At 37.8% G+C, this 27184-nt stretch overlaps 1 protein-coding gene across 2 annotated transcripts; it reads right to left on the bottom strand.

The window, feature by feature from the left end:
* Positions 1-624: 624 nt before the first annotated feature.
* Positions 625-26974, bottom strand: FBXO30 (F-box protein 30). 2 transcript variants are annotated; one of them, XM_079146839.1, is made up of 3 exons: positions 26951-26974; positions 9427-11479; positions 625-6300 (listed from the first exon to the last, which is right to left on the bottom strand). In XM_079146839.1, the coding sequence occupies exons 2-3, from the start codon at positions 11461-11463 to the stop codon at positions 6097-6099; spliced, it is 2241 nt and encodes a 746-aa protein (XP_079002965.1). In that variant the 5' UTR covers positions 11464-11479; positions 26951-26974; the 3' UTR covers positions 625-6096. The 2 variants fall into 2 exon arrangements, with proteins under 2 accessions (XP_079002965.1, XP_079002966.1); XM_079146840.1 differs by lacking the exon at positions 26951-26974 and adding an exon at positions 19710-19885.
* Between the last annotated feature and the right edge of the window lie 210 nt (positions 26975-27184).

Below are 27184 nucleotides of genomic sequence, written 5' to 3'. Positions count from 1 at the left end.
GAAGTCAATCAGTCACAACTGTACTAAATATAAGGAAATTGAGAAGAACTACAGCTTTATTTTTGCTGTCATTCTTCTGTGATGGAATTAAGGAATTAATATTATTGAGACTTTTAGCTGAATAAGTTCGTCAATTTAACCAATATTATAAATCAATTCTAAACAATAGCTTGAACATTTCACAAACCTTGGGAACATGGTACTTTTTGGATTTGATAAATATTAAATCCTTTTATCCAAAAAAAATAAAAAGGCAAAATACACGTAAAATGTACCATTTAAAGTGTACAATTTGGTGGGTTTTATTTGCAATATTGTTCAATAATCACCACCTTGTTCTAGAATATTTTCATCACTCCAAAGGAAACTCCATGTTCATTAGTCACCCTCCTCCTTGGCCACCCCTAATCTAATCTGTCCCTACAGGCTTGCCTCCCCTTGGTACTTCATATAACTAGACTAGTATAATATGTGTTCTTTTGTGTCTAGCTTCATTCACTTAGCATTTTTTTCCCCAAATGAATACCATATCCTTTTGCATTGAAGATAAAGACAGCATTAAGGTAAATCATACTATTAATGTAAATCATGAGAAAAGATCCACTGGAAACTAAACAGCTAGAAGTAAGTGAATGAGACAGTGCAGTTTATTTTCAGTATGGACTAGCGCTTAAACAATGATCAAGCGAACAATACATTTAAATACAAAATAGAAATCTTCACAATTCATATCCACTGAATTATTGATATTCAAGGCAATTTCATATGTCAGGGCTGTTTTCACAAAGCTATTGGAATATTGTAGGGAATCAGTACCATTCTCTACTTAAATCCCTTTTTTTAAAATTAAGAATACAGGTAATAATTTTTAAGTCATCAACTGAATTGATATAAAAGTAGCACGATTATTTCATTTTCTCAAGTGTGATTGATTTTAATAAATAATGTGGTTGTCATATTGAAGTCATGAAAATAAATAAGCAATAATTATAATTAATAAAAAAGATTTCAACAGAAAAATTGTTCTAGCACAGCAGAGGGCAGGATCTCCTTTAAAAAACTTCAATCTTTTGAATAACAACTTTATTGCTACTGTACTTATGGCACTAAGTCTTATAATTACCGTGTAATAATGTAAAATTAATGTCATCTTTTGACTAGAAGTACAAAGAACTACCTGACTCTAGTCAATTTCTGTGTGATAAATGAATACATTTATCAGCTTTGCCTGTTTAAGAACACTGAGAAAAAATAAATTCTAACAATGTATACTAGAAAAAGATAAAAATTAAACATGATGAATTTGTTGGGAAAAGACGTGACCTGATGATTTTGGTCCCAAGAATTCAACACAAATGCATTTTACTACTTTCAAACACATAAATCCTCATCACCACTAAAACTAGCTATGCATTGAAGAATCACTTCCTATTATATTTACATGCAAATGGGTTAATAAAGTGATTTTGGAGATGTTCAAAATTTTATTGGTGTTAGTGGGGAAAAAAAAAGAAACATCACAGTTCCCTTGTCAGCTTACTTTGGGAACACTTTTCTTCATAGTAAATAATAGAACTTGTCAAAAAGATCAAAAAATTATTTAAAAATATTTGCATCAATAAATTTTACAGAGCATGTTCATGAACCTTTCTTGTAATCCATTTCTTTGTAGTGTAATAAAGATACTATCCACTTAATACATTGGAATATCAAACATTCTGAACATAAAATGTTCATTTTGAAATGTCCTAAGGTAACAAAACACCTCAAGATGTACTCCCATTCATACATCAAAATGTACTGATCAATTTTAATGAATGACAATTTATATATAATCAATTTGTAGAATTTCTTCACTGATGCAGTAACATTTTTGTAAAACTTTAGCCAACTGCCTAATTTCGCAAAGGATTTTCAGAGCAACCCAACACATTTCATTCGTTTCTACTGTTTTCTTTTGCTGTTGCGCCAAACTTCTTTCCAAAAAATAGGAACCAAATATTCTAGGCAATGATAATTACCAAAGTAACTTCCTTTCCTCTAAACATCCCTTCTCTTTCTATATTTGTAAAGTGGAAAAATGACCTGTTTCAGGGAACATATAGCTCAGATATGAGATACACTCATCAGTACAGAAATTTTCAGTAAATAATATTCTCACCCATAAAATGGGAGGTTGATCTTTTAAATTTGCTTTGATTCTTTGACTAAAAGGAAATAATTATGTAAAAGTGACTTCAAAATGAAACCATCCTTTAAAAAAGAAAAAGAAAAAAAAATTCTTCCTTTTCTTTTATTTACTAAGGACTTCACTAAAATTTGCCTAACTCAAACTTTCTGAAAATCAATTTTAGATAAATACTAACAAAAACTACCAGTAAATTAAACACATTGGAATGGATTACTGATGCGTGATTTGCTTTAAAGGCATAACTAATATATTCAGGCTTCCTAGGCCTTACACACGTTAAATAAGACTACTCACAGCAGCACTGAGATAAGCAGTCAGGCAAACGTGAGGAAAGACCCTTCCATCTAAACCTTTGTTCAGAGAACAGGGGCCAATTACTCCCCTTCTAAACAACCAACTCTGTAGGTTCCAGTCACATCAACTCCTAGCATATTATGTCATGGATGAAACATTTTAGTGTTTGTGTAACTTATCTTTAGGAAATTAAAAAAAAAAAAAACAAAAAAACCCAAACAAACTTAAGGGGTGAGGTTGTGGCTCAGTGGGAGAGCACTTGCCTACCATGTGTGAGGCACTGTGTTCGATTCTCAGCACTGCATATAAATAAATAAATAAAAATAAAGGTCCATCGACAACTAAAAAATATTAAAAATAAAAAAATTAATAAACCCCATGTCTTTTCAGGTTGGGATGCAAAACATGAAGAAATCTGTTTTGCTTCCAAACACCTAAATGTATTCAAATCTCCACAAGTAAAATCTATTATCAATATAGTAATACAAACTACTGTATCTTCAAGGGATATAAGAATCTACTATCTTAAACATTACTAAGACTCCAATATCCAAAGTTAAAGGACAGATAATAGGAACAACATTAATGGGATATGCAGCACAGGGTCAAAGACCAAAATAATTCTATACTACTGAGAAACCAGAAAGTCAATCTTTAATGTCTCTTATTGATAGGGTTGAAGGGATCCCTACAAATACTTTTGTAGGATTTAATTTGGAATTTCTCTACTTCTACTCTGCTTATCCTACAATTCTAATATGTTCACATGACTCTGCAACCACTAAACAAGTGTAACTAGGCTAAACATTAGTACTAACAAACTAAAATTTACATTATACTTTGAACTTAGAACACCAGTAAAATACTAGTGAAATTTAAAATACTAGCAAACAAGTTACCCAATGTATTTTGTCATAGGGCTGTAAGACTGAGACAACATATGTAATTTAACTATTATCAATCATTACTCTTAATTTTGGATTACACATACGTACATACACATATATATCCATTCCAATAACAGATCAGAGGGTAGATAGCATGTCTTCCTCTAAGATCTTATACTTTTTGTGCATCAGAATCACCTGGAGACCTTGTTAAAACAGACCACCCCAAGTTCTCACCCCAAGTGATATGTGAGGGGGAAGGGAACAGAGAGAAAAAAGAAAATGAAGAGAGAGAAAAAAAGAGCAAGCAAGCTATTAAGCAGTACTGGGGAAGGATGCAGAGAATAAAAGTGAATTTAGATATTTCCCTCCATTCTGATGCTTGCCCTTTATCTTTCTGAGTAGCAAAAGACTTAGAAGAATCAACAAAGACTTTGCAAATGAAAATCTACTAGGCCAACATACAGACCCCTTCATGCTTAAGAGGATAAATGGGAAGTTCTGGTTACAACTTTTAGAGAAATAATCATGCCAGAAACTCTCTAGCCTTTCAATATCCCTAGATGGGCCCACTCTGAAGACACTGAAGGGGTAGAGAAAGTTAACTAATAAGTTCTATATATTAAAGAAAAATTTAAAGTTCATCAGTAAAACCTGAGTCAGCAATGATAATTAACAAGCAACTCCTGTAATATGCAGAAGAATCAACATTCCAGAAACAGTAAGATTGCATTTTGAATTCATCAAACAAGTATTAAAATTTTATTTAAACGCAAGTTTCTTTTCAAGTTAATGATCCATAAGGAGAAAAATATTAATTTTATTAGAACTTAAACAAATGTTGCACAGAGAAAACACTTTAACAAAATAATATGATGGCATAACAAAAAAGAGAACAGCGAAAGATGTGTGAAAGAAATATAAGGTGGAAAAATGTTAAATATTCCATGATTGTGTGGAAATAACAAGTCTAAACTTAAAAACAACAGATTTTTAAAAGTACAACCATAAAACAAAAAATGCCTGTGCTAGGCTAACCACAAATACATTCTTCAGCAAAACTTTAAAAGGCAGAGTTATACTTTATAGTATTTGTTATCTTATTTCTGACCTTTCCACAAAAACAGACTTCTTACACAATTCAATCTAAGAGTTGAAAAAGATAGTTAAGCACTGAGAAGTATTCTACTAATTAAAATGACAGCTGAGGCAAAACAGCTGATGAGTCTTTAATTCTATATTTCTCAACTATAGTAAGGACTTGATCCAACCAAAACAAATCTTAAGCAGCTCAGAATTCTCTACTGCCCAAGAAACACCTCTGCCCAGCCTGATTGCCATATATGGGAATCATGGCCCAGCGACCATAAAGCACTCTCAGGGACAAATGTAGGAAGTAAAGATACAATTCAGTATTGATATTTATAACAAGGAAGCTCATCTCCATTTTAGCTTACCAAATGTCAGAATTTACCTAAGACAAATTATTTAAGTATATGTCTCCATCTTTGCAATTTTTCCTAAATTCTGATACAGCATATGTATTCATTTTTAAAGTGATCACATTGTTAATAGTATAAAACTATAATAAAATACTTCAAGAATAGGTTTTTGAATATTTCTCTATCCTCCCTGGAGCTTTACACAAAGATACAACTATTACTTTCTGGTAGAGCAGTGTATAGGAAATTAACTTGGAAATGTTTCAAAGAGATTGTCAAACTATACAGGTCTCTCTGCTGGATATCTTACAAAGACAACATTAAATTCACATTTTTAAATGTCTTAAAACAATATAGTTGTATTTTTTAATATACAAAAGGCAAAGTTTTAAAATGCATATGAAAAAGTTAAGCCCTTTGCATTCTGAATATTTGAAATGTATTTGCAAAATACACCAAATTCAAACTTAAAATGAGGTATATTTTCTTTTCAAACATTAAATGTTTAGCAAATACATAATAACATGAATGGTTTCCAATTAAATTCACTGGCTTGTTTTTTGTATGCATGTTTTTGCTTTAGCCTGACATAAAACACATGGTCAAGAATCTCTGGATGTGGCATCTAATAAAAAAAAAACTGTTTGTGATCACTCTGTGTAAGTTTTAAGAACATAAGATGAAAACATCTTTGTGAATTATCTTAAAAATATTATAAACAGCATTACCAAACACTAGTTGTAATTTTAAATATTAAGTATATACTGGAGATCACTGCATCAATAATTGTCAAAGGGGAATACTAGATAATAAAAAACTTTATAATGATCTTAGGGCAGTGCTTAAGCAATTGAAAGTGTTTATCTGAAAAACTGACACAGCAAAAATCTGAACCAAAGTTTTGCTTTTTGATTGCATGGGCTTCAGCCCATAGAAAACATGAGGAACAAACTGTTTGGTCAGGATCTTGTTAGTTTAAGAAGCAAAACGTTTAAGAACCAAAATAAGCACACCATCAAAAATACTAATTCTGAAATTAAGTAGCTAAAGATTAAATCACCCTGTCCAGCAAGTTCCAAAAATGCCACACGTTTCAAACATTAAGGCGATTATTTTTTCCAACTAAACAGTACTTTATAAAAATATATGTCACTTCAAAACATATATATACATAATGACATTACATTTATCTAGTTGTAATCTTTAATACATTAATAAAATGTCACATATTACAAAGAAATTATACTAGGTGCCTGCATGTGTATGCAAATAAAATTAGTTTTCAAAGTACAGGTTTTAAAACTGAGCGTAGTGAACGTCCTTCTTTAGTGAGTTCTCGAGTCACACACATACACGGCAATGGGATTGCTTCCTCCCGTTTCTCTATGATATTGTAACTGCACTTCTTCAAGTGGTCAGCCATGCTTAGGATGTCAGCAAACTTCCATTCATTAACTGAACAAAATGCAGTACTGAATCGCCATACCTAGAAAAGAACTCTACTTTAGATTTTAAAATGTCAATTTACAGAAAGTCAAAATGTACTTCTTGTTCTAACTGCATATATTTCTGTTAGAGAAGCATCCAATATAAAGTTTCAACCAGTTACAAAATTTTAAAGTAAATCCATTTGCAGGTAAATTGGTTTGTCAACTGTTTTTAAAGACAACTCACTTTTGTGAGATAATGCTTTCAATACATTTAAAAACCAAAAAAAAAAAAAAAGACAAAACCCAACATTAAAAAAATCACATCCAACATGGCTTACTGGAAAATTTTTTGAAACTCATAACTTCATGAATTCAGGGCCACTTCCCAAAATAATATCTACTAGGTACTATTCATTCCATCTATTCAATTACCTACACAGAACCATACATGGTCTGAATATATTGACAGTAGAAGTATTTCTTTTCTTAGGTTTTTCTCCCATTCCTATTACACCACACAAAGTATATTAAAAACACCCTAGACTACTGTTTACCAAGGTACCTTATCTTTCCATTACTCACAAATACTAGTAATATTCAAAAACACATGTGCTTCAATTTGTTCAAAATGCTTCTGTTTCTATAAAAGGGATCCTATTTTAGTTAAAAAATTTTTTTTTAACTAAAAATGTGTTTTGTTAAAAATACATTTTTAGGCAAAATGGTCACCTGTCATCTCTGTTCATGTGTCTGTAGGTAAAAATATAAGTACTCCCTATTTTTTCCCTAGTCAGCAGCCCAGGCCCAGAAGCACTAAAAGCTTATTAGTGCAGTAATGACCACTGTGGCCCCCTTTCATCTTTACATATGAAAACAAAGCTACCCAAACAAAACTAATAAGCATGAGTGCAGAACAAGGGAGACAGGTAATCATGACTCAGACAGGATAGGTCTAGGCATCCTAACTAAGTTCATCAACAGGCCAATGTCTAGTTAGAGAACTCAGAATACAAATGTCCCTTGGTATCTGTGGGGGATTGCTTCTAGGACCCCTCCTGGCAAGAACCCAAAAATCTGTGATGCTCAGCTCCCTTCTATAAAAAAGGGTGTTAGCAATGACTATAATGACTATAGCAATGACTATAATGGCTCCCTTCCAAAAAGGCAATTAAAAACAAAACTATTCTTTATCAATAAGTTGCACAAGTAACTTATTGATTCCTCATCTGCTAAGTGGGGATAGTGGATTAAATAAGTTAATGAAAGTAACAACATACATTATATACCATATTATAGGTGTGCAATTGTGGATATTAGAGACAGCGTATTCAAAGACCTTAACAAAAAAGAAAAAACATCAGGAACTAAGTACGTCAATGCTGACTGAAGTATAAAGTGACAAGAAGAAACTGAAGAGGTAAGAACGAGATTATAAAAAGTGTTAAATGTTTCATTAAGGATTTGGTCTCTATCCCAGGGGAAATGGGCATTGCAGTGACAGTATAAAAATTTTATTTACGAAAGCATACATATTCTAACTCTTGTATAGAGAATATGTTGGAGAGGCCAAACTGGAAGCAGAAACTTGACAGGAAGAAGCTGATACCAATCCAGGAGAGAACCAAAGCTTAGACTGAACTAGGAAAATGGCACTGAAAGAGAAGAAACATGAGCAGTATAAAAAAGGATTTCAAAATTACCCAGACATGGCAATAAAGGGGAAAAATATCAGTCAAGCCTAACTTCCAAATCCCTGGTTTAGGCCACTTTCTGAGATTAAGAGTAGGGGAATAAAGTGAATTGGACATATCGAGTTTGCAGAAACTGTGGGGTAATCAAGGAGAAATGTCCAGATGTCCAGATGCTTGTGTACAGTGGGGTTTGGAGCTCAGTAGAGAAAAGGGCCAGTTTATAGACATGCGAGTAATCTGTGTAAATGATGGCAATTTAGACTTGAACACTAGATGAGATCTCGGCAGGAGTTAAAAATCCCCAGAAAACATTTTATCCCATTTGTGAACACTAATGAAGAATTAAAAACAAGCCATACATAGTGTTCCATCCCAAAGGGAAGATACCAAATCATCCAGAAAACAAAAATACACACACTTAGTAAATAAAGCTTTCTGCCACCAGAATTACCTTTTGACAAACATCACAAAATAATTTGTATGTTCATTCATAGGTCAAAATAGTCCTAGAGAACAGAGAAGCAGATGGAGAATTCGGGAAAGTTGGAGCAACAAAGTAAAAGACAAAACCTAAGCGTGCTGAGAATAAAGTAATCAGAAATTTGAATAATGTGCAACCAAATATGAAGTTTATCAAAATTGTTTCTACTTCATAAAATGTCATTTCATATTTTAAGTGTTCTTTAAAATGAAAACCACCTTCAGTCACAGATATCTGTAATACCTTTCTCTTCCACTGCACAGTGCCTCCAACAGAAGATAGGCAAAAGTAGAGTACCCCAGTAGAGAAATGGTGGCGCCGAGACTTGTTTTGGATCTGCCTAAATCTCCTGCTCCAGTTCTCAATATGCGTTAGTCTTTTGTACTGCACTAAATTCAGTCTCCACCCATAATATCAAATTCTACTGCCCTATCTTATCTCACTTCAGCCTAAGACATTTTCTCATTCATCTAATTATGTCCCCTTAACACTCCTGTGGTCACTTATTAGGATGAATATAGCAATAGTTGTGCCTTTTCTCATCTCTCTCCACTTAGATTCCATGTGAAACAACCAAGTCCCAATAAAGAAACTGCTAAGATTGGAAAGAAGCTGACAAATACAAGTAAGAAAAACCCTTCTCTTCGCCGCCTCCATTGTCTAATGGTGTCAGTATTTCAAGTGGAGCCTAAATTTAAAAAGAGGGTAAATGAATCTGAAGGAAGTTATTACAGAAGAATTGGGGTACAGAATAGCTCATCTGAAGAAACAGAAGAGGCCTTTGCTATATTAGATTAGAATCTAGATTTAGGAAATCTGCAGTAAATTTGTGATTATCACAATTCCAACTATTGTAGTTCTTCATTAATTATCAATTTAAAAATGTGTCATTAACAGTAAATTTTAGGGATGACTAATTTTTCGACAAGATATTACTATATCAATTCAGCAGCATTGAAGTGCCTACTTCATGTCAAATAAGAGATTGACACAGTTAAGATTAAACTAACCTTTTCCTTTATCTGCCATGATGAATTTCCTTCTGGATACTTCTTTTTCCCCCACTGTAGTATGACCATTCCACGAGACTGAAGCAGACTGCCACACACATCCCTCATTAACCTGGACACACGTGAGAGCTGGCATAAACTGAAGCCATCAAGAAAGCCTGCAATATGTTGTAGGACCTCAAAGGGGAGACTACTTAGATGGTCATTATGTAATCCCAACACACAGTTTCTAGAAGGCTCTACTAATACTGTAGATACACATGGCTGAACTCCAAATGACCTCAAATGGCGGTCATGTATAATCTTTGCTCCTTGTGTTGATGGACAAAATCTACGCTGAGAATAAGTACAACCATAATAGGCTAAGGGACACCTCTGTTCCATCCAGCCATTGAGTCCAGCATGAATGTCACCATGCACATTCTTAAAATGGGAAGAAAATTCTTTTCTTCTAAATAACTGTCCACACACAAAGGTAAACATTGAACGCTGCTTAGGTTGATACCTAGCAACACATTCCAATACTAAATCCAACCCAAGCGTCTGAAAAGGACTTGGATTTGAAAGCTGAGGATTGGCATGATCACAAGCTGAAGCTGAAGCTATTTCCCCAACCATTGTATTTGTAGCTAATATTGCAGATGGAAGCGAAAAAGTCTGTGTCCCAAAGTCAATGTGATATACATCAACCATGCGACTATCAGATATACCCCTCCCACCTGGAGAATCTCCTAGACAGAACAATAATGCTGCTGTGATCAGATCTATTCCTTGGAGGCCCATAGGATCTTCAGCAACTTCCAAATCTGATGTATCTACTGCTTTATCTTCCTTTGGTTTAGACCAACATGAATTAGAAAGAAATTTGAATGAAGGGACATGACTGAAAGATAAGACATCCATATTCCTCAAGTCCCCTAAGTCTACTTTTCTCCAATACAGTCCTTCATCTTCATTATCTGGCATAAGGATATGCTGAACTGTGCCATTAGGTAAAGCACTGGAGGGTATTACTTCTCTAAGTTGTGCTGCTACTGAAAGTGAACTGGAAGGTTCTGAAGTACCATCTGATGCCACACATTCTCCATTTGTTAAGCTACTTTGTTTTGAATCAACTTGAAAATTCTGATCCTGGTCTTTGACCTGTATACATACATTTTCCAAAGGAAAGCCATTGCAAAGAACAGAAGTGCCATAAGAACCTGTGTTCAAATCACACAATAAATCACTTGAGCCATTTTGCTCAGAATGGGCATTCTGACTTATGCCAGTATGATCGATTCCACCTACTGCCCCTATCTCATCCTCATAAGGATGGTCCTGGTCTTTCAAGTTTCCATCCTGCAAACTTTCTCTGTCATTTTGTTCTTCATTCATTTCATCTGGAGTAGCATGAAGACTTGTATTTAACATGCCAATGTCTCTTGTGGCAGTATTCAAGATATCTAAAGCAGCAGCCAAACTTCTGGTTGTTTCTACAGTAGCTTGATAAAGTGCACCATAAGATTCTTCATCAACAGACACCAAACCATTAGTATGTGGTATTTCTGGGACACTGGATTTAACTGAGATTTGTTCTCTAGGTTCAGATACTTTATCAGTAGCTTTTGACATCATGGTGGCTACTTTGAGAGATTCTAAGAGCATCCTTTGGTCTTGCAGGGCCAAGGCCATATCTAACTGTGCCACTTCATCAACATCTCTGCTTAGATTTTCATATGATTTCCGGTCTGCATAACTAACTGGCCATCGGTTCCATTCCATAGTACAGCACACCACACTTGCAGGACACATTTCTAGATGTTCAGCAACTTTATTTCGGGTCATGGTAAATGGACATCCAAAGTCACTATTTAAGCAAGGCACTCGCTCAAACGGACACAGAAGTCGGTGCTCATCAGCTTTACAAGAATGGAAAAATGCTCCACAAACCAAAGGACAACCAATCAGGTCACAGGAAATCCCAGGCTCTGGTCTGGTCATACACCGTCTACTGACACAATTCACACAGTGTGAATGCTGCAGATCCTCCTCCATAATGGTCAGTCCAGCTCTAGTGTTAAAAGACAAGAGAAAAGAAGTTAGACAAACAGCAGTTGATTTTCAAAACCGACCAATAATATAAATTAAATCACTGATTCATCTTAGCTTATTTGAGGCTAAAATACATATAAACATATTTAAATTTTATCTTTAATCAATATATCTTGAAAGAACTCAGAACTTCAAGTAGCATTTCAGTGTTTTAAAATGTCATAAAAGAAGTACTGACACATGGGAAGTATTTATATAAAGGAAGTTTACAGCATGTAAAAATATCAATAAAAAGCATATTATAGCATTTCTGTAATATCTTCGGAGAAGACTGGAAAATCATTTTCATCTGAGGTGGTGGTTAAAAACCCTGTAAACCAAAAATGTAGGAGCAAAACATTTTACATCAGTTAATTGATTAAAAACCCTTTTATTTTCTAAATTTTGTAAGGTTGTGGTATTTTTCATTCAAATTTGTAATTTTTGTGACTTCGTATTCTATTCTAAATAAATATTTGTTACAAGTTTAAAAAAACAGCATATTATATCTTTCAAAATAATACTTAAATTATAGTACTGTGTATTGTATAAATTAATGCCAATAATAAGTTAATGTGTATTTCAATTTTTAGAACTTAGAGAATGCTTTAGTTTTTGCTTTTTTTTTTTTTTTTTTTTTCCCTTTACTTTCATGGTATTATGGACTGAATCCAGGGCCTCATACACACTAGGCATACACTCTACCCCAGACCTAAATCCCCAGCCCAGCTTTTACCTTTTTAATTAAACTGTCTGTGATGTACCTGATATTTAGAGGCAATCATATTCCTAAGGGAATCATCCTCATTTCAATTTCATTAATATTATCAGTCAAACTTTACTAGACATTTTCATTTTTATTTCCTTTAAATATATGAATTAATTTATAATTAAATCTATTGATCTCTACTCCTACATATGCCTAATAAATTCTATACCAAATTAACAGGGTAAGCTTTAATTAAAATATACAAGGGATTTATCAAAAAAATAAAAGTTCTAGTTCAAGCTCTATGTCTGTTGGTAAAACACTTCTAAGGACCACAGTTTCCATTCATTCATTATAACTATTTATTGTTTGGCTAGTCTGTACTAGGCACTGCATTGGTGTGGCAGCAAAGATTTTCGGAAAAAATTTTTTACTGTTTTTTTGAGATGGGGTCTTGCCCAGACCAGGCTTCTGAGAAGCTGGGATTACCGCGGTGTGCTATCACAACCAATGCAATATAAAGTCTAGTAAATCATGGTGCCTTCTCTCAAAGAGCAACAGCAGGAGGTTGGCGCAATAGTAAAATCCTATCACATTATGAAATCAGTACATATAATCAGTATGAATAGGGGTTAGAGAAGAATGCACAGTTATTCTTGAAAGATGAGAAGTCTTAAGTGTGGATCATTAAACTGGTAAGAAAGGGAGGCATTCCATGCTAAAATAATAGCCTATGAAACTGAAAAAAAAAAAAAAAAAGCATGAATTGACAAAACATGTTAAATCTTCCTAGTATTACTGAATCAAGGTAAAATGTAAGGTAGTTGTGAGAGACAAAGTCAACTGGGAATAAGGCAAATCATGAGAACTACATACTACTCTAAGGAGTTCAGATTTCTAGTATTTGTAAAATAATATCAGGGGATTACAGCTATTTAATGGTCTTTCTTGCTTTTTAAAGCTAGTATTTTAACTTTTATCAACTCTACTTTTAAACCAAAAGAAAAGGCATAAGCACATTTAATCATAACAGCCTATTCAATGGATTTTCTATAATCAACTTCTTTATTGGTTTGCTATAAGCAGTAAAAACAAAGTATACCATATTACTTTTGCCACTATTCTTATTTGCTACTCGATCACATGTTCAGAAGGAAAACAAAACAAAAATCTTGTAATCTCCCATACACTGCTCAGGCTTTATTTTTATTACCGCTCAATAAAACTGCTCTATTGAGATCCTCCTAAAATCAAAAATCAAAGGGCTTTTTTTTTTTTTTTTTGCCCTCAGACCCCATTTTCCCTGGCCCTAACGTTATAAAAATCCCTTCTTTTTCAACAGTCATCTTCCCTTACTTTTCATGTTGTTAAACTTCTCCAGTTTTCCTCCTAACTCTCTGGTTATTCTTTAGTGTTCTCTTAACAATTACACTTCTTCAGGGTTCCAGCTCATTCTATACATTCTCCATTCATTCTATAAATTTTTCCAATTTTTCCAAAAGTCTCAATTACCACCTATATGCTGAAAACTAATCTACACGTCCTGCTCAGACCCCTCTTCCCAACCTCAAACCTCTACTGTTAATTATTTATTATGTATTTGTGCTTGCAGATGGCAGACAACTCAACTCTATTACTTCCCAAATTACACTGTAGTATTTAATTTTCTAGAAAAGAAAGATTCTTAACCCATTTTCTTCACTCATGTTAGTTCTCTGACATTTTTCCACAAATTCTATCTTGGTTCCAGTTGAAAAAAAAATTACTCTCCAAAACACTGCATCTTGGGAGTTTGTTTGCAGGTCTAGCAGGGGAACACAGCTACTTGTATACCCTTGACCAAAATACAGTCCTCCTCTATCCAGGAAGGTCATCCTCTTCCACCAAGTGTGCAGTTTCAGAAGTGACACACGTGGAGGCATGAAGGAGGAAAAGGGACACCCACCTAGCTAGTCAGATCAGCCTAATCAATCCTGTAATCAGTGGGGTGAAAGATGTCGCTGGCAGATTGCCCTCACATCCCAAAATACTACATCTTTTTCTCCAGTTGAAGCTTGATTCTAATGAAGCTTTTCTTTATAATTAGGAAAGTTCAGAGTGGGTATTCTGATATTCAATGATGTCATGGCAAAAAGGAACACATTCAACACTGACACTGTATTTTTACATTGTTTTTAAAATTACAAAATATGAATTAAATACTTTAAATTTTTTACTCATAAAATTTATAGGCAAGTATAGAACCTATAAATTAAAAACAGGCATGCTGAAAGAATCATAATAGAATGACAGATTAAGGATAACAAATGTTTCTAATTTAAGCAAATATTCACAGAAACTTTAATAGGAAGACAACTTACTGAGGGATCATACTGTGAAAACAGCTGTAGCTTTCTTATTTTGTAACAACTAGACCAAGTTTATCCCACATGCTAAAGGTTATAAGCTTGACTGTTACTAAGAGAGAAACCTAAAAACACAATTTCAAGAGAAGTGACCACTGTTCTGAGGGACACTTGATGTGACTGTACACATCATCACATGACCACACCAAGCACAACACATCTTAAAATTCAATTCGAAAGTGTTTGAAATAGCAACTGCTGCAATTCTGAATTAAACACAACAACTTTCAAAGTAGAAGGTTCTCGAGCTTCAAAATAACTAGCTTCTTCTACACTATACTCCTCTGAAAAACAATGTAAACAAACAAAAAAGAACAAATAGCCACAAGGCCATAATGCTTATTATGTATTGAATTAGACTCAGAAGAAAAAGGTAACACTATTTTATTTTATCCTTCTTTACATAGTTCAAGTCTCTAAATCCTCATAATGACCCAGGGGAAACAGGTTCAGAAAGGGTAAATGACTTGCCCAAGGACATTTATCTAGTTAAGTGGCAGAGGCAGCATTTAATTCTGTATCTGATCAATGTACAAGGACAATAAGACATGTTTGCTTATTAAAGTTTAAGAAAATAAGGCAACTCTTCAGTAACTCTTCAGTAATTTAAGATGTTATTTGTGGAACGGAGATTACACAACTTTGCTTGTAGTTTATTCCAACACTTAATCACCCTGTGGTCAAGAAAGTCTTTTTGGTCCTTTCTAATTATAAAAGCACATTACTTTGCTTTGAATGTATGTGTTTTAAATTATTTTAAAAAATAATTTACATTGATAAGGTTCAGCATAAACATATGGAACATTACAAATTTAATAATTCTCAAAATAACTACACAAAGGAGCAATCAGATTAAATTCCATTTTATAGTTAAATATATTAATAAATAAGAAAATAGAACAGTCATGATGGGGAGCACTCTGGGAAGAAAGCCCTTGGCTTCAAAATTTAAAGCTCTCCCAGATCCATCTTCTTTCTAATCAAGATTGCTGCTATCAAATTAAAAACACCTTCATAAAATATTTCACAATTACTCATAAATCCTGTGAAACAGGTTTAAAATCATCAATCCCTGATTTCTCAGTGGAACAGTGACACAGCAGATCCAGTTAAAAAACACACTGCTCAAATTGAAGGCTTCAAGTTCAAGATGTGCTTAATTTAAAACAATGTTGTTGTTGCGTTTTTTTTTTTTTTAAAAAAAAAAAACCTCTTTCCAATCAGGATCTTTACCTGCCAAATCACATTACTAATTTACACTTAAAAATGAGTTACTGGAAAAAGTTTCATTAGACTAAAAACTATTTGCAAACAATGAAATGCTTTACAATAGTTTCATTTTTTTCTCTACCAGAAGTTCCTTGCCAACTCATACTCTGTGGCTGACAAGCAATCCTTAAAAATAGTTTTAAGACATGGCATTTTCCCATACAATGAAATGAGATCTGGTCATTTAAGGCACATACATAAGTGCCCTCTGATATTTTTCCAAATTCACCAAAATGCATATGGACATAAGAAAGTGAAGAACTGTAAACCTGCATGATTTTAAAATATGCTGAGGAAAGTCACCTAATGTACTCAAAACAGACAGCTACTTTAGGGTTGTTCTTAATGTCTGCTTATCTCCAAGACAGACATACAGATACACAGGGTTTTCTCTCATCATGCTAATCAACTTTTTGGTCTCTGCTTAAATAATACCTTTCTATGTACCCCAATACAGGTACGCACCCCTTACTATGTATATACAATATACACTGCATTTTCCTTGTTAATACTCATGACAAAGGAAATCATTATTCTGTTTACTATCTCTCTTCACAGGAAAACCATAAGGCCTTTGCAGGTCAGGATCATCTCTAAGTCATTCTTGTTTTCCCTGCACTCAAAACTCTGCCAAGAATACAGATTTGTGTAAACACAAGAATGAAAAATTATAATAAAAGAAAATAGCAAAATGGAATTCCAAAACAAAATAAAATTAAACAAAAAGAGGAAACATTTATCTCTAGGTTTTTCTATTATTTTAATTCCCTAATCAGCCAAGCAGGCTAGCTACTGGGACAACTGAATAAAAAGGCACCAGATTCAAAAAGAAAAATAAGAGTCTGCACATGCTTAGATGCCTGAGTAAGGTACAAGGTGAGGAAAAGCTCGAGATAGGAAGTAACATCAAGCCTACTGCTTAATATTACAATTAATATGGTATTAGATAAAATAAAAATCTACTTAAACAATAACATGTTCCAAAGTAAGACTGATGTGGAAACAGACATGTTCCATTAATCAACCATTATTATAAGAAAGTTCATAATTAAAATTTAAAATTTAGCAATTAGTTCATCTTTGTATAGTCAGAGGTATTAGTGTACTGTAAATGCAGACACTTGCTGAATAATTTGCTGATGAGGTGCATTCAGTTTTAACGATCATAATAAATCAACACCTTAGCAGGACATGGTATTTCACTGTTTTAAAAAGCAGGCAGGGTGGGGTTGTAGCTCAGTGGTAGTGTTTTTGCCTAGTATTTGTAGGGTCCTAGGTTCAATCCCTAGCAGTGAAACAAATAAATAAATTAGTTAATTAATTTTTACAGGGGGAAGTGGAGGTGGATAACCAAGACAAAAAACACAGTATAATTAAATTCCCAGAGCAAAGCACATGCTCCCAATCCAAAACAGCTAATTGGCTACAAGGTATATCCTTTTATTAAACTTTGATCCTGACTCCTTTTTATTTATAGGATGAAAGAACCAATTACATGGAAAATTTTCTTCAAGTTTTTATCCTTCCAGATATGATATAACCAAAGCATACATCTTCCATTTCTAAATATGGTCATGGTCATGGTCATGAACAGCTCATTCCAAAGTGAAAGTTCTAACTACTTACAATATTCTCCACTAAATAAACAAATGAAATTATAATAAACTTACATCAGAAATTGAAATAATATTAGTAACTATTTAATACTCAGACAAGAGCTATTTGACACAAAAAAATGATCCACCCTAATGGGAAAACTCAGTTTATTAAGATGGGTATCATGGTGTGGGAAGTGGTCTTACAAGGAGTCTCAATTTTTTGACCTTGAGGCAACTACTCTGCTCTGAAAATAATCTAGAACTCTGTGAAGGTAGATTACAACTACATGTGTCCAACAGGATATAAACATGTAGGTCTCAGAAAATAGATGTAATTCACTTTATAAAACAGCCACACATTTGTATAAAGTTTTATGTATAATTATTTTTAAGCGGTCGTTTAAACTTACAAAACATTAAATGCAGTTCTAAGAGGAAATACTGTACCTAGAGTTTACATTACCCACTGTTTAAAAAAAAATACTTTTTTGGTAAAAGACTTTTTAAATTGAGGTATGCCTGTCTATATCTAACATCCACCTACAACTACCTACAATACTACTACTAGGGCAAGGTGAATCCACCTATTTCATCACAATGAACTTGAAATTAAATATTTTATACACCCTGAATCAAATCTTTATCATTAAAGTATTGTACAACTACAATACCATTCTACAGTAAAATGCCCAGCAAGTACTAACTCCTTTTATCAACATAAGCAGTTTTGGAAACTCATTTAAAGGCTCTCCAAGACGATATGGAATACCACAGAATTTATCCTATGAGAAGTTACATTTTAGAAACATGTTTTATCCAATAGTAAACACATTAAGCAATGCCTATTTTAGTGACCTTAAGGTACTTCTCTCTACATGCAGTATCTCAAAATGTTAACAATCATTTATATAGTATTGCTTTTTAATGGTATTTTATTAGGGCACAGTATGGGGGGGGGAAGTCCCCCAATGCTAGACTTATATAAAGAAGCAATGGTTTGAAATTAATACTCAGTACGATTGAGACACATAGGCAGAACTTCAGTTTTCTTATTCACAAAATTCCACCCACTTCTACTAGAATCACACACAAAAATGGTTTATTTCACCACATTAAAGCTCCAGGTTAAAAAACTGGCAATTTAAGAAATTAGCAAAACACCATGTTATCCCCAATTAAATTTCTACAGTGAGAAACAGTGACTAAGCACAAAGAAGAGTGATGCAGCGGAAACTGTACAGTGAAATCTACCCCTCAAAAAAATCCTAAAGGCATATTTTTACGCTACTCTTCCTTTTGCCAAGTTGGCAATTGCACTGCTTTGGAAAACCTCACATGAGCAAAGGCAAAACAGGTTCATATCATTTACTGGGTCTCCAAAGAGCGCAACACGGTACTGAAATTCAGAAAGTTTGAGGTTTTTTTTTTTTTTTTTTTTTAATTATTAAGGTTAACCTACGTTGATATCAGAATGCCCATAAATAACTTCGTCTTGGATCCCAGTCAACAAAGTAACCACGGAATAAAAGGTCAATTCCTTCCCAAGCATCTTGACTTAACGACCGGGCTCCGAAAGGAGAGCAGGGAGAGGGGACGAGGAGCGCCGCGGCGTAAACAGACCGTCGCGCTGAAAACACCCGACGCGCCTCGGAACCCGCCCGCGCCCCGCGTCCCCCTCCGAGGGGCAGGACAGGGCAGAACGCCCCCGCGGTCGGCAGAACCGCGAGCGTCCCCCGAACAGGGACCGCCGCGGAGACGGAGCCTCCGCTTCCATGAATGGAAAAGTTACCAACTTCTCTCATCCCGCGGAGACAGTTGCCGACGCCTCCCAGGCTCACTTTAACCCGTTTGTCCCCACGGAACCCAAGTTTCCAGAAGACAAAAGGAGAGCGGCTGGGTCGACGCGGCCCCCGGCTTCGCGAAGTTACGCTCCCGCTTCGCCCTTCCTCAGCGCGCGGACGGAGGCGCCCGGGGTCGCCGCCCCGGGCTCGGGTCGCCATTTGCCGACCGCCTCAACGGCCGGCCACGCAGGCGGCCCGGCGCGGACAGCGGCGCGGCGGACGCCCTCCGGGCAGACCCGGCACCCGCGCGGGCCGGCCAGCGCCGCGCGACTGCCCCGCGGCGGGCCCCCGCCTCCAACCCGACTGCCGGCCTCGCTCGGCCCCGCCGCCGCCCCCGTCCCGCTCAGCGCGGGCCGCGCCGGCCACCCGCGGGCCTCGCCACACTCACCGGCGCGCGCGGCCGAACCGCGGCCCAGGCCCAGGCTGCCGTGGCCGCCGTGCCCGGCTGCTCCGCGCTGTCCCGGAGCCGCCCGGCGCCCCACACCCCGGTCCGGTCCGCCTCCTCTGCGCCTCGCCCGGCTGCCGGGCCGCCGCCTTTTCTCTCCCCCCGGCCAGCTCCAGCGGCAGCCGCCCTCCTCGCGCGCCCCGCCCCGCCCCGCCTTGCTCCGCCTTGCCCCGCCCCCCGGCCCGGCCGACGGGCTCAGCTCGGCGGAGACGCGCACGCAGGGCCCAACGGGAGCGCGCACGCCGCCCTCTGACTCCACCGCGGCGACGTGGCGCGGAGTGGGAGAGTCTGCTGGAGGAGCGCGGGCCTGGAGCGTCTGGCCACGGGGTTCCCGGCGCGCCAGTGCAGCGCGGCGTAGTACTACCAAGTCCTGTTCAATTTTAGAGTCTTACGTTCTTGAAGGACTCCGAGGCCCCTAGTTTTACAGTTGAGAAAACAGGCCCAGTACAATGACTCGTTCTCCCTGCTGGATGGAGGAGCGGCGGCTCAGATCCCTTGGAGCCCCGCGCAGTGCTCTTCCCGTCGGCTCAAATTTGCAAGAAATGGGTCGGCACTCGCTGAATCTTTGATGATTGCCGCCAGGGTCCTTCTCGCTGGCTTACTCAGCGTGCCCAAGCCTTATGATTTACTGTCAGTACTGTGCTCTGACCCCTTTTCCCCTGTAGGGTTCTGGCTTCCAACTTCTAACTGGGAGCGCAGCCCTACATTCAGGCAGCAGAGTCATTCTGGAGCCCTGGCGGGGAATACACCAATGTCTGCTTCTGTGAGGGAGTGAGACATTCTCCTGCCAACTAATCTAACTGGGGAGGGCTTGAAAATGAGATAGGAATAAAAGTAGAGATACTGAGTCTCAAAGGAAGTGTTTGAAAATAAGATAGGAATAGGGAATAAAGGTAGAGATACTGAATCTCAAAGGAAGTGCCCACGAACCACTGATATGAAGGAAACACCCACGAACCACTGAAATGTAAAGTTGCAACTCCGGAGGGACCTGCCCTACTCTGCAAAAGTAACTCAAGGGCAATGCACAAGCCCAGGGAAAACCGGAGTTGCAATTGGGTAGCTCCACCCTGGCTCCTCCTCTGGACCACCCTCCAGCAACCTAAATATTAACACTCCGCACAAACCAGTAGCTGACTCTCCCTCTGTAGCTAGCCCCCATTCTTTGAGTGCGTTTTGCTTGCTCTACCCTAAAGCGTTTTGCTTTCTCCTGAGATTACCCCCATTCTCCTTGACTGTGTATCTACCTTACTAAATAAACCTCTGTCTATGCCTTTGGCTTGTGCTGAAAATTTTTCCACCAAGTATGCCAAGAACCTGAGTCAAGTCCGGTAGTGGTTCCCTCCCCCGCCGCCACCACCACCATGGCCCCCCTCTCTGGGAACTCCTAGAACCCTTCTTTGGAGGCTTCTCTTCTCCTGTGACAATACCACCTGTGAAAGATACTTTACAAATGACTGAAGATTAATGAAGTACCACGTCTGTATCAAAGAATGAATGTCCAAACCTCAATCTAAGACCAAGGGCCAGAGGAGACCGTGGTTCAGAGTACGGGGAGTCCCTCACCCAGCATCATCCTGTAGACTCCTGCCCACTCCTATCTCCAGAGAACCATAATGAAGAAATCATGGCTGTAATTTGGCTGTAGGAGTGGAGGCAGGAAGGTAAAACACTGCTTTGTCATCTTTTTTGTGGCTGCATTTTTTTTTTTTACCCCCCACTGATGTTCCTTGGAAAAGACAGTGCACACCAGACGTAATTTGCCATCCTGCAGAGAAATGACTCCCAGACTTTAGGATTTAAAAGGCCTATAAATTTAAAGCCAGTAACAACAAAAAGGACACCATCAGGGATCTCCGTGAAACATAGAAACCCTTAGAACTAAGGGATGAATACCTTTAAGGAAAGTAACACAACCAAGCTGACTCGCAGTCACATGGAATTAACAGTCATGCTAGAAAATCCCTAGTTAAAAAGTGAACTCGTCTTCAAGGCTGTGGGAATAAGATAACATCCAGGTGATGGAGGCTGGGGAAATCAGTTCAGTCTTCTGAGATTATGTGGTCACGGCCACACCACCTCTGAAAGTCATCTTAGAGAATTTTCCAGATGGTAAGGACAACTCCAGGTGGTGAGGGCTCTAATAGTCACTGAAGTAATCCACAGTTACATTTGCCTTGTTAGCATAGTAAAACACACACCTGTAGGTGGAAGCTTAAGATAGAAACGAGACAAGAAGCATGATAAGGAAGAAGAAGGTATGACTGAAGTCCCACCTCTACATGTGAAGACACCAAGAGACCACATTCCTGCCTACCCCATAGATGCCATGAAATCTATTCCGTTCTGTTCTGTGCTTGAGTCTATCTGGGATCTCTGTCCCCATGTGCTCTCTGCCTTCTACCTCAGGCATAAATCCCCCACCTTTTTCTTTGCTAGAGCTTGCCTGGGGTCTCTTTCCCCCAGGTGCTGTCTCCCCTTCTGGCTCAAGCAGAAGTCTTTACTAAAGTCTTGCCTGTGTTTAAATTCTTTCTGAGTTCATTGTTCATTTCTATAACTCTGGATTGAAGAACCCAAAGTCAGTAACAAGTCGAGTTAGGAACTTAGACTAATCACAAATTCAGTTCTTTGAATTAATTTAGATTTTTAAAAATTCAATCTTGGGGGAGTGTTTTATTTTGTTTATTTATTTAGAGTCTGATATGTCTGCAGACAGGCCCCGGTCCTTAGTCCACAGTTTGAGAGCATTGTGCAGAGAGCTCAGTTGAAAGACTGATGAAGCAGGCAAGGGACTGGTGGGAGAAGACTGTGAGTCCTGCTTTTTTTTGCCCAACTCTCTACTGATTGAACAACCCACCCTTCTTTCCCTTCACTTGACCTCCAATAAAATAAAGGGGCTAGAGTTAGTGTGTCTAAGTTCCTTTCCGTTTCACTTAAAATCCCATAATTCTATGATCCTGTAATTGAAATTTGGAACTTTCCCCTTCACTAAGTCATCTGTCTGACATTACATCACCCTCTCCCACCTCAGGCTGAGTCATGCAGGCTGGAAACACCACAATCTTCTTTGCCCTTTTGTTTCAATACTTTTCTATGTCCAGGAAATTTTTTTTAATCCCTCCTTTCTCCTTGCCTTTCACATTCATCCCTGGTTCCTATCCTAGGTAAAGTTGAATTCCTGCTGTTACCTATCCAGGCTTCCTCCTCTAGTGTTTCCTACCTCAAACCTGCTGTCAACGTAGTTCTTAAGACACCCATTTCATCTTGGTCTTTCTCCATTTAGATCTTTGTAGTTGCTATCTAGTGCCCATTGTTTAAAATTTCAAATCCCATCCTCAACTGTTCAAAGTGAATCTTTCAGCCTGTCCTGATTAATGTCCTTTTTTTTCTCCATCAAACTCTATGCATAGGCCACCTGAGTTCAAAATGAAAGACCTGAAGTTCCTCCCTCTTAACTAGTCAGCTCTCATCCCATGTCCTCCACGAAAGGCTTCTGTAGCATATGCTATTTTCAGTACTTCACAGGCAACAAAGGGTACTACTACCTCTTTCAAAAATCAGTGTCAGTACATACATGATCTCCTAACCCAAGGAAGCAGATCTCCTTGCTACAGAACCCACATCCATCTGCTCACCACTCAAAAGCCAATATTCAGGAGACAGAGTTAGTGGAGGGGCTGAGGCTGGGGCTCAGTGGTGGAGCGCTTGCCTAGCATGTGTGAGGCCCTGGGTTTGATTCTCAGCACCACTTATAAATAAATGAGTAAAATAAAGGCCTATCAACATCTAAAAAATTATGTAAACAAATTAAAAAAAAAAGAGTTTGTGGAAAGAAAATCAGACTTATCCAAGAGTGGCACACTGAGAAGATGGCTGGAGCTACCATCTCCCCAAGAACAGACCAGCTTGGGGAACTCAGGTACACAAAAGGGCTTCTATGGGGACGCAAAGGAGGTGGGGTGGCACAACAGGCAGAAGGGCTATGTGCTGAGTGGGGTCTTCATCAGACAGGCTGTGTATCCCTCCCCTGCTCCTCTTTGAAACAGCGCATTCAACCTTGACCTCCTAGCTCTTGTTCCTAAACTTCTTTAGACAAAAATATTACTTCCATGCAAGTTAAACCTCACAGCAATTTACATGCTCTGTGTTCACTGATGGACAGGCCTAGAGTAAGGAGGGTGCTATACAACTGATGTTACCTGAGCATCGCCAGATGTCCTGAGTTTTGTACATCCAGAGAAAGATTATCAGTTATTATCTTAATCAGTTAGGTATGACTTCGTTTTAGAATTTAGAATGCTGGTGAAAGGACAACTTGCAAAGGGGCCACCACTCTTACATTGTGCTGCTTTTATATGTCACTTGAGTATCTAGTATACTACCATTACCTCCTAGTTGCTTAGTGTCTGTTTGTCATTAGAAATAAAAATGTTTACTTTCATCCTGTCCCTGATTATTATGTTCTATGCTATGTCCCAACTCCTTAGAGAAGCTTTTATTGGTGACTTTTCAATAGAAATTATTTAAAAATTAAGTGGTACCCAGAGAGACCGCCAGGAATCACAAGTTTATTCAAACATGCCTCCTATTAAATGCATGGATTTGGGCATAGACTTCTTGAGAAAAGCTATCATCTGTGTGGCTTAACCACCTAGAGAAGTGACAGGGGCTTCAGCAAGGTAAACAGGAAGGAAAAAAAAAAATAGGAAAGGTCAGCACTAGGTTTGACCTACTGACTCCCTTGAGGAGGGGGCTTTCCAGGCTTCTCAAACCACACCCTGCAGGTGGTCTCACAGGCTTCAGCAGGTAGTATCCTAGTGGCTTTTTCTAGAGTTCATTCTCAAGTTGGGGAAGGTATTAGAACCATAAAAAAAATATATATAATAACACCACAAGTGGAAAGCCCAGACAGAAGACTAGACTGCAGAGCAATAGTCAGAGAAAATAAATTCACTTGATAAAGAAAGTGAATACAACCACCAGGTAAATTGCTCTTCCCTTTGTTCAATGTCGGGGCTAATAGCATCTATGTTCAAGTAGGTTTTCTTTCCAGATTAGACCAGGCTGTACTTAGGTACTCCAGAGGCCAAAGCAACAGATATGTCAGGCCTGAAGTTTAAGTCATATGCTAATTAAGGAAAGCATCATTGGCCAGGGACAAGTGTGAGTGGCTGGGGGCTGGTGTGCAGCTGTGAAATCATGGGACAATTGGAATTACCAGCTGGGGCTGTGGTAGGAAATACCAGTCCTCTTTTATGTCATGCTCCTACAGAATTACAAGAGAGAAAGAGTCAGTCTGAATCACCTAATGACCAGAATCTAGAATCCAATCGCTACAATTATATTTGCTACATAAGTTCATTGGAAGTTGAAGAATATGACAAATAACATATAATTACATAGTAATTGAGAAGCAGCTTCCCAATGATACCTTCAACCCCAAATCTATATTGCATTTTTATATACATAACAAAGGAATTTGAACCAAGGCAGCCAGGAATGTTGGAAAAGTAGAAGACCTAGGTTTTGTCCCTGTATACCACAGACTTGCTAAAGGATATTGTTGAATTTATCTACCATGTGCATTTTAGTGTTTCATGTGCCTTTGAGTTATTACAATTAGGCTTATTAATAAAGTGCCCAGCATACAGAATATATGTTCATTCAACAAAGGAACAACTGAATAATTCTTTTCCCTGAAAGGCTGTGCCATTGGGGTGTGGCATTTACATTTCTGGAAGCTAGCACTAGTTGGTACTAGTTTGTGGATGAGCAGATAGGCAGGTAGACTTCTTTCAGGTAGGGATAATAAAACTTTCCTCTTAATCAGCTGTCTACAACTATATACATAATTTTTTAAGCTAATAGAAATTTGGGGGTAAAGGAATGTTTAATTTCTCTGTGCAAATTTCTCATTATGCAAAGAAATTTGACATATATTAAATATCTAGGTGGGACCACTTTTATTTGACCCATGAATGGGTTCACTATTCAGTTCTCAGCCCTACTGGACTCTAATTTGTGGTGGCAGCAAAGTCAAATGCTTCCAGTGAATGCCATTCTGGTAACAAGAAAGGGGCTTCAAGAGAGCTGCTGACCTCAGATAAGCACCTTGTTACTAAGCTATTACTTCATTCTAGACACCAGCTGTTGCCACATGAAAAGAGAGGGAATAGTAGCACTGTATTTTTGATTATTTTTTCTTAAAGATCCTGGAACTCCAGATAATTACATGAAAGCCATATGTTGTTTTTAAAAATTTTAAAAACCCTGTGTGGGAAAAGAAATCAACACACACACACACACACACACACACACACACACACACACCCTGAATCTTCGGCATCCCTCGTTTTAGTGACTCATCCAAAAAGATGGTAAAATAGAAGTTCATACTTATTTCTAGGGACAGCTTGGTTTTCAAACTGTTTGAGTCTCACTTTCCTCTGGAGGTCGAGTTCCTGTGCTGAAATGCTGGCTCCGTGGTTGATTAGCTCACAATCCCTGGATATATAACCCTCTCTGTGTGGGGCAGAAGGTCTCTAAGATGGTCCCAATGACCCATACCTCCTGGGATGAATGATCTCTCCTTGAATGTGGGAAAGAACTGTAATTTGCTTCTAACCAATAGAAAATGTCCAAGGTGTTAACTATCGCGCCCATGATATCAAAAGAGTGTGACTTCTGTCTTGCTAGCAGTTCTCCCCCTTGCTAGCTGTTATGAACAAGCTGCTGGGTTGGGGAGACCTGTGTGGCCTGGAACCAAGAGCATTTCCGAGGCATCAGCCAGTTGGGAATTGAAACCCTCAGTTCAATGTCCCCAAGGAACCAAATGCTGCCAACAATCCTTTGTATAAACCTGGAAGCCCATTCCTTCCCAGATGAGCCTCCAGATAAGTCCAGAGCCCTGGCTAACACCTTGAATGACAGCTTCGAAAAGAGACCGTAAAGCAGAGGTGTCCACTAAACTATGCCCTGTTCCGCAACAAACGTAACATGTAAGTGCTCATGTTTTAAGCCATACAATTTGTGGTCATTTATTGCATAGCAATAGATCACTGATACACCATGTCTTACCTTTCTCATCTCTAAATAGAAAAGAATAGCACTCTCCCTCAACCCTCCAGCTTGTGCTCTTTTGAGGTTAAACCAATTTAATACCTGTAAGGTGCCTAGAACAGTACCTGGTACATTCAAGCACTCCATAGTGTGAGCACTCCATCCTCTAGTTGTTTCTCAGTCAGACCTGTGAGGTGCAGTCAGACATCTTAGCAAGGAAGGATGGTAGACAGGCGCCAAGAAGGATATTCTGGTGCTGCATCAAGACCAAGTGACAAACTGTGACATCATTTTGGGGCAACTTTGCTGCAGAAACTGATGGAGCTGCAGGGCACCTTCAGTAGCTGGGGAGTCCAGTC

Source organism: Sciurus vulgaris (genome assembly GCF_902686455.1).
Source record: "Sciurus vulgaris genome assembly, chromosome: 7".
In the NCBI taxonomy this organism is placed as follows: domain Eukaryota; kingdom Metazoa; phylum Chordata; class Mammalia; order Rodentia; family Sciuridae; genus Sciurus; species Sciurus vulgaris.
Note: the sequence above shows the minus strand (reverse complement) of the source record. Positions and strands in the feature narration are given on the sequence as shown.

Excerpts from the sequence above, each read along its gene's own strand:
- FBXO30 (XM_079146839.1), bottom strand. The coding sequence starts at position 11,463 with ATGGAGGAGGATCTGCAGCATTCACACTGTGTGAATTGTGTCAGTAGA. Across the intron at positions 6,301-9,426 it reads CATGGCAGATAAAGGAAAAG|GTATGGCGATTCAGTACTGC; the intron begins GTTAGTTTAATC and ends GTTCTTTTCTAG.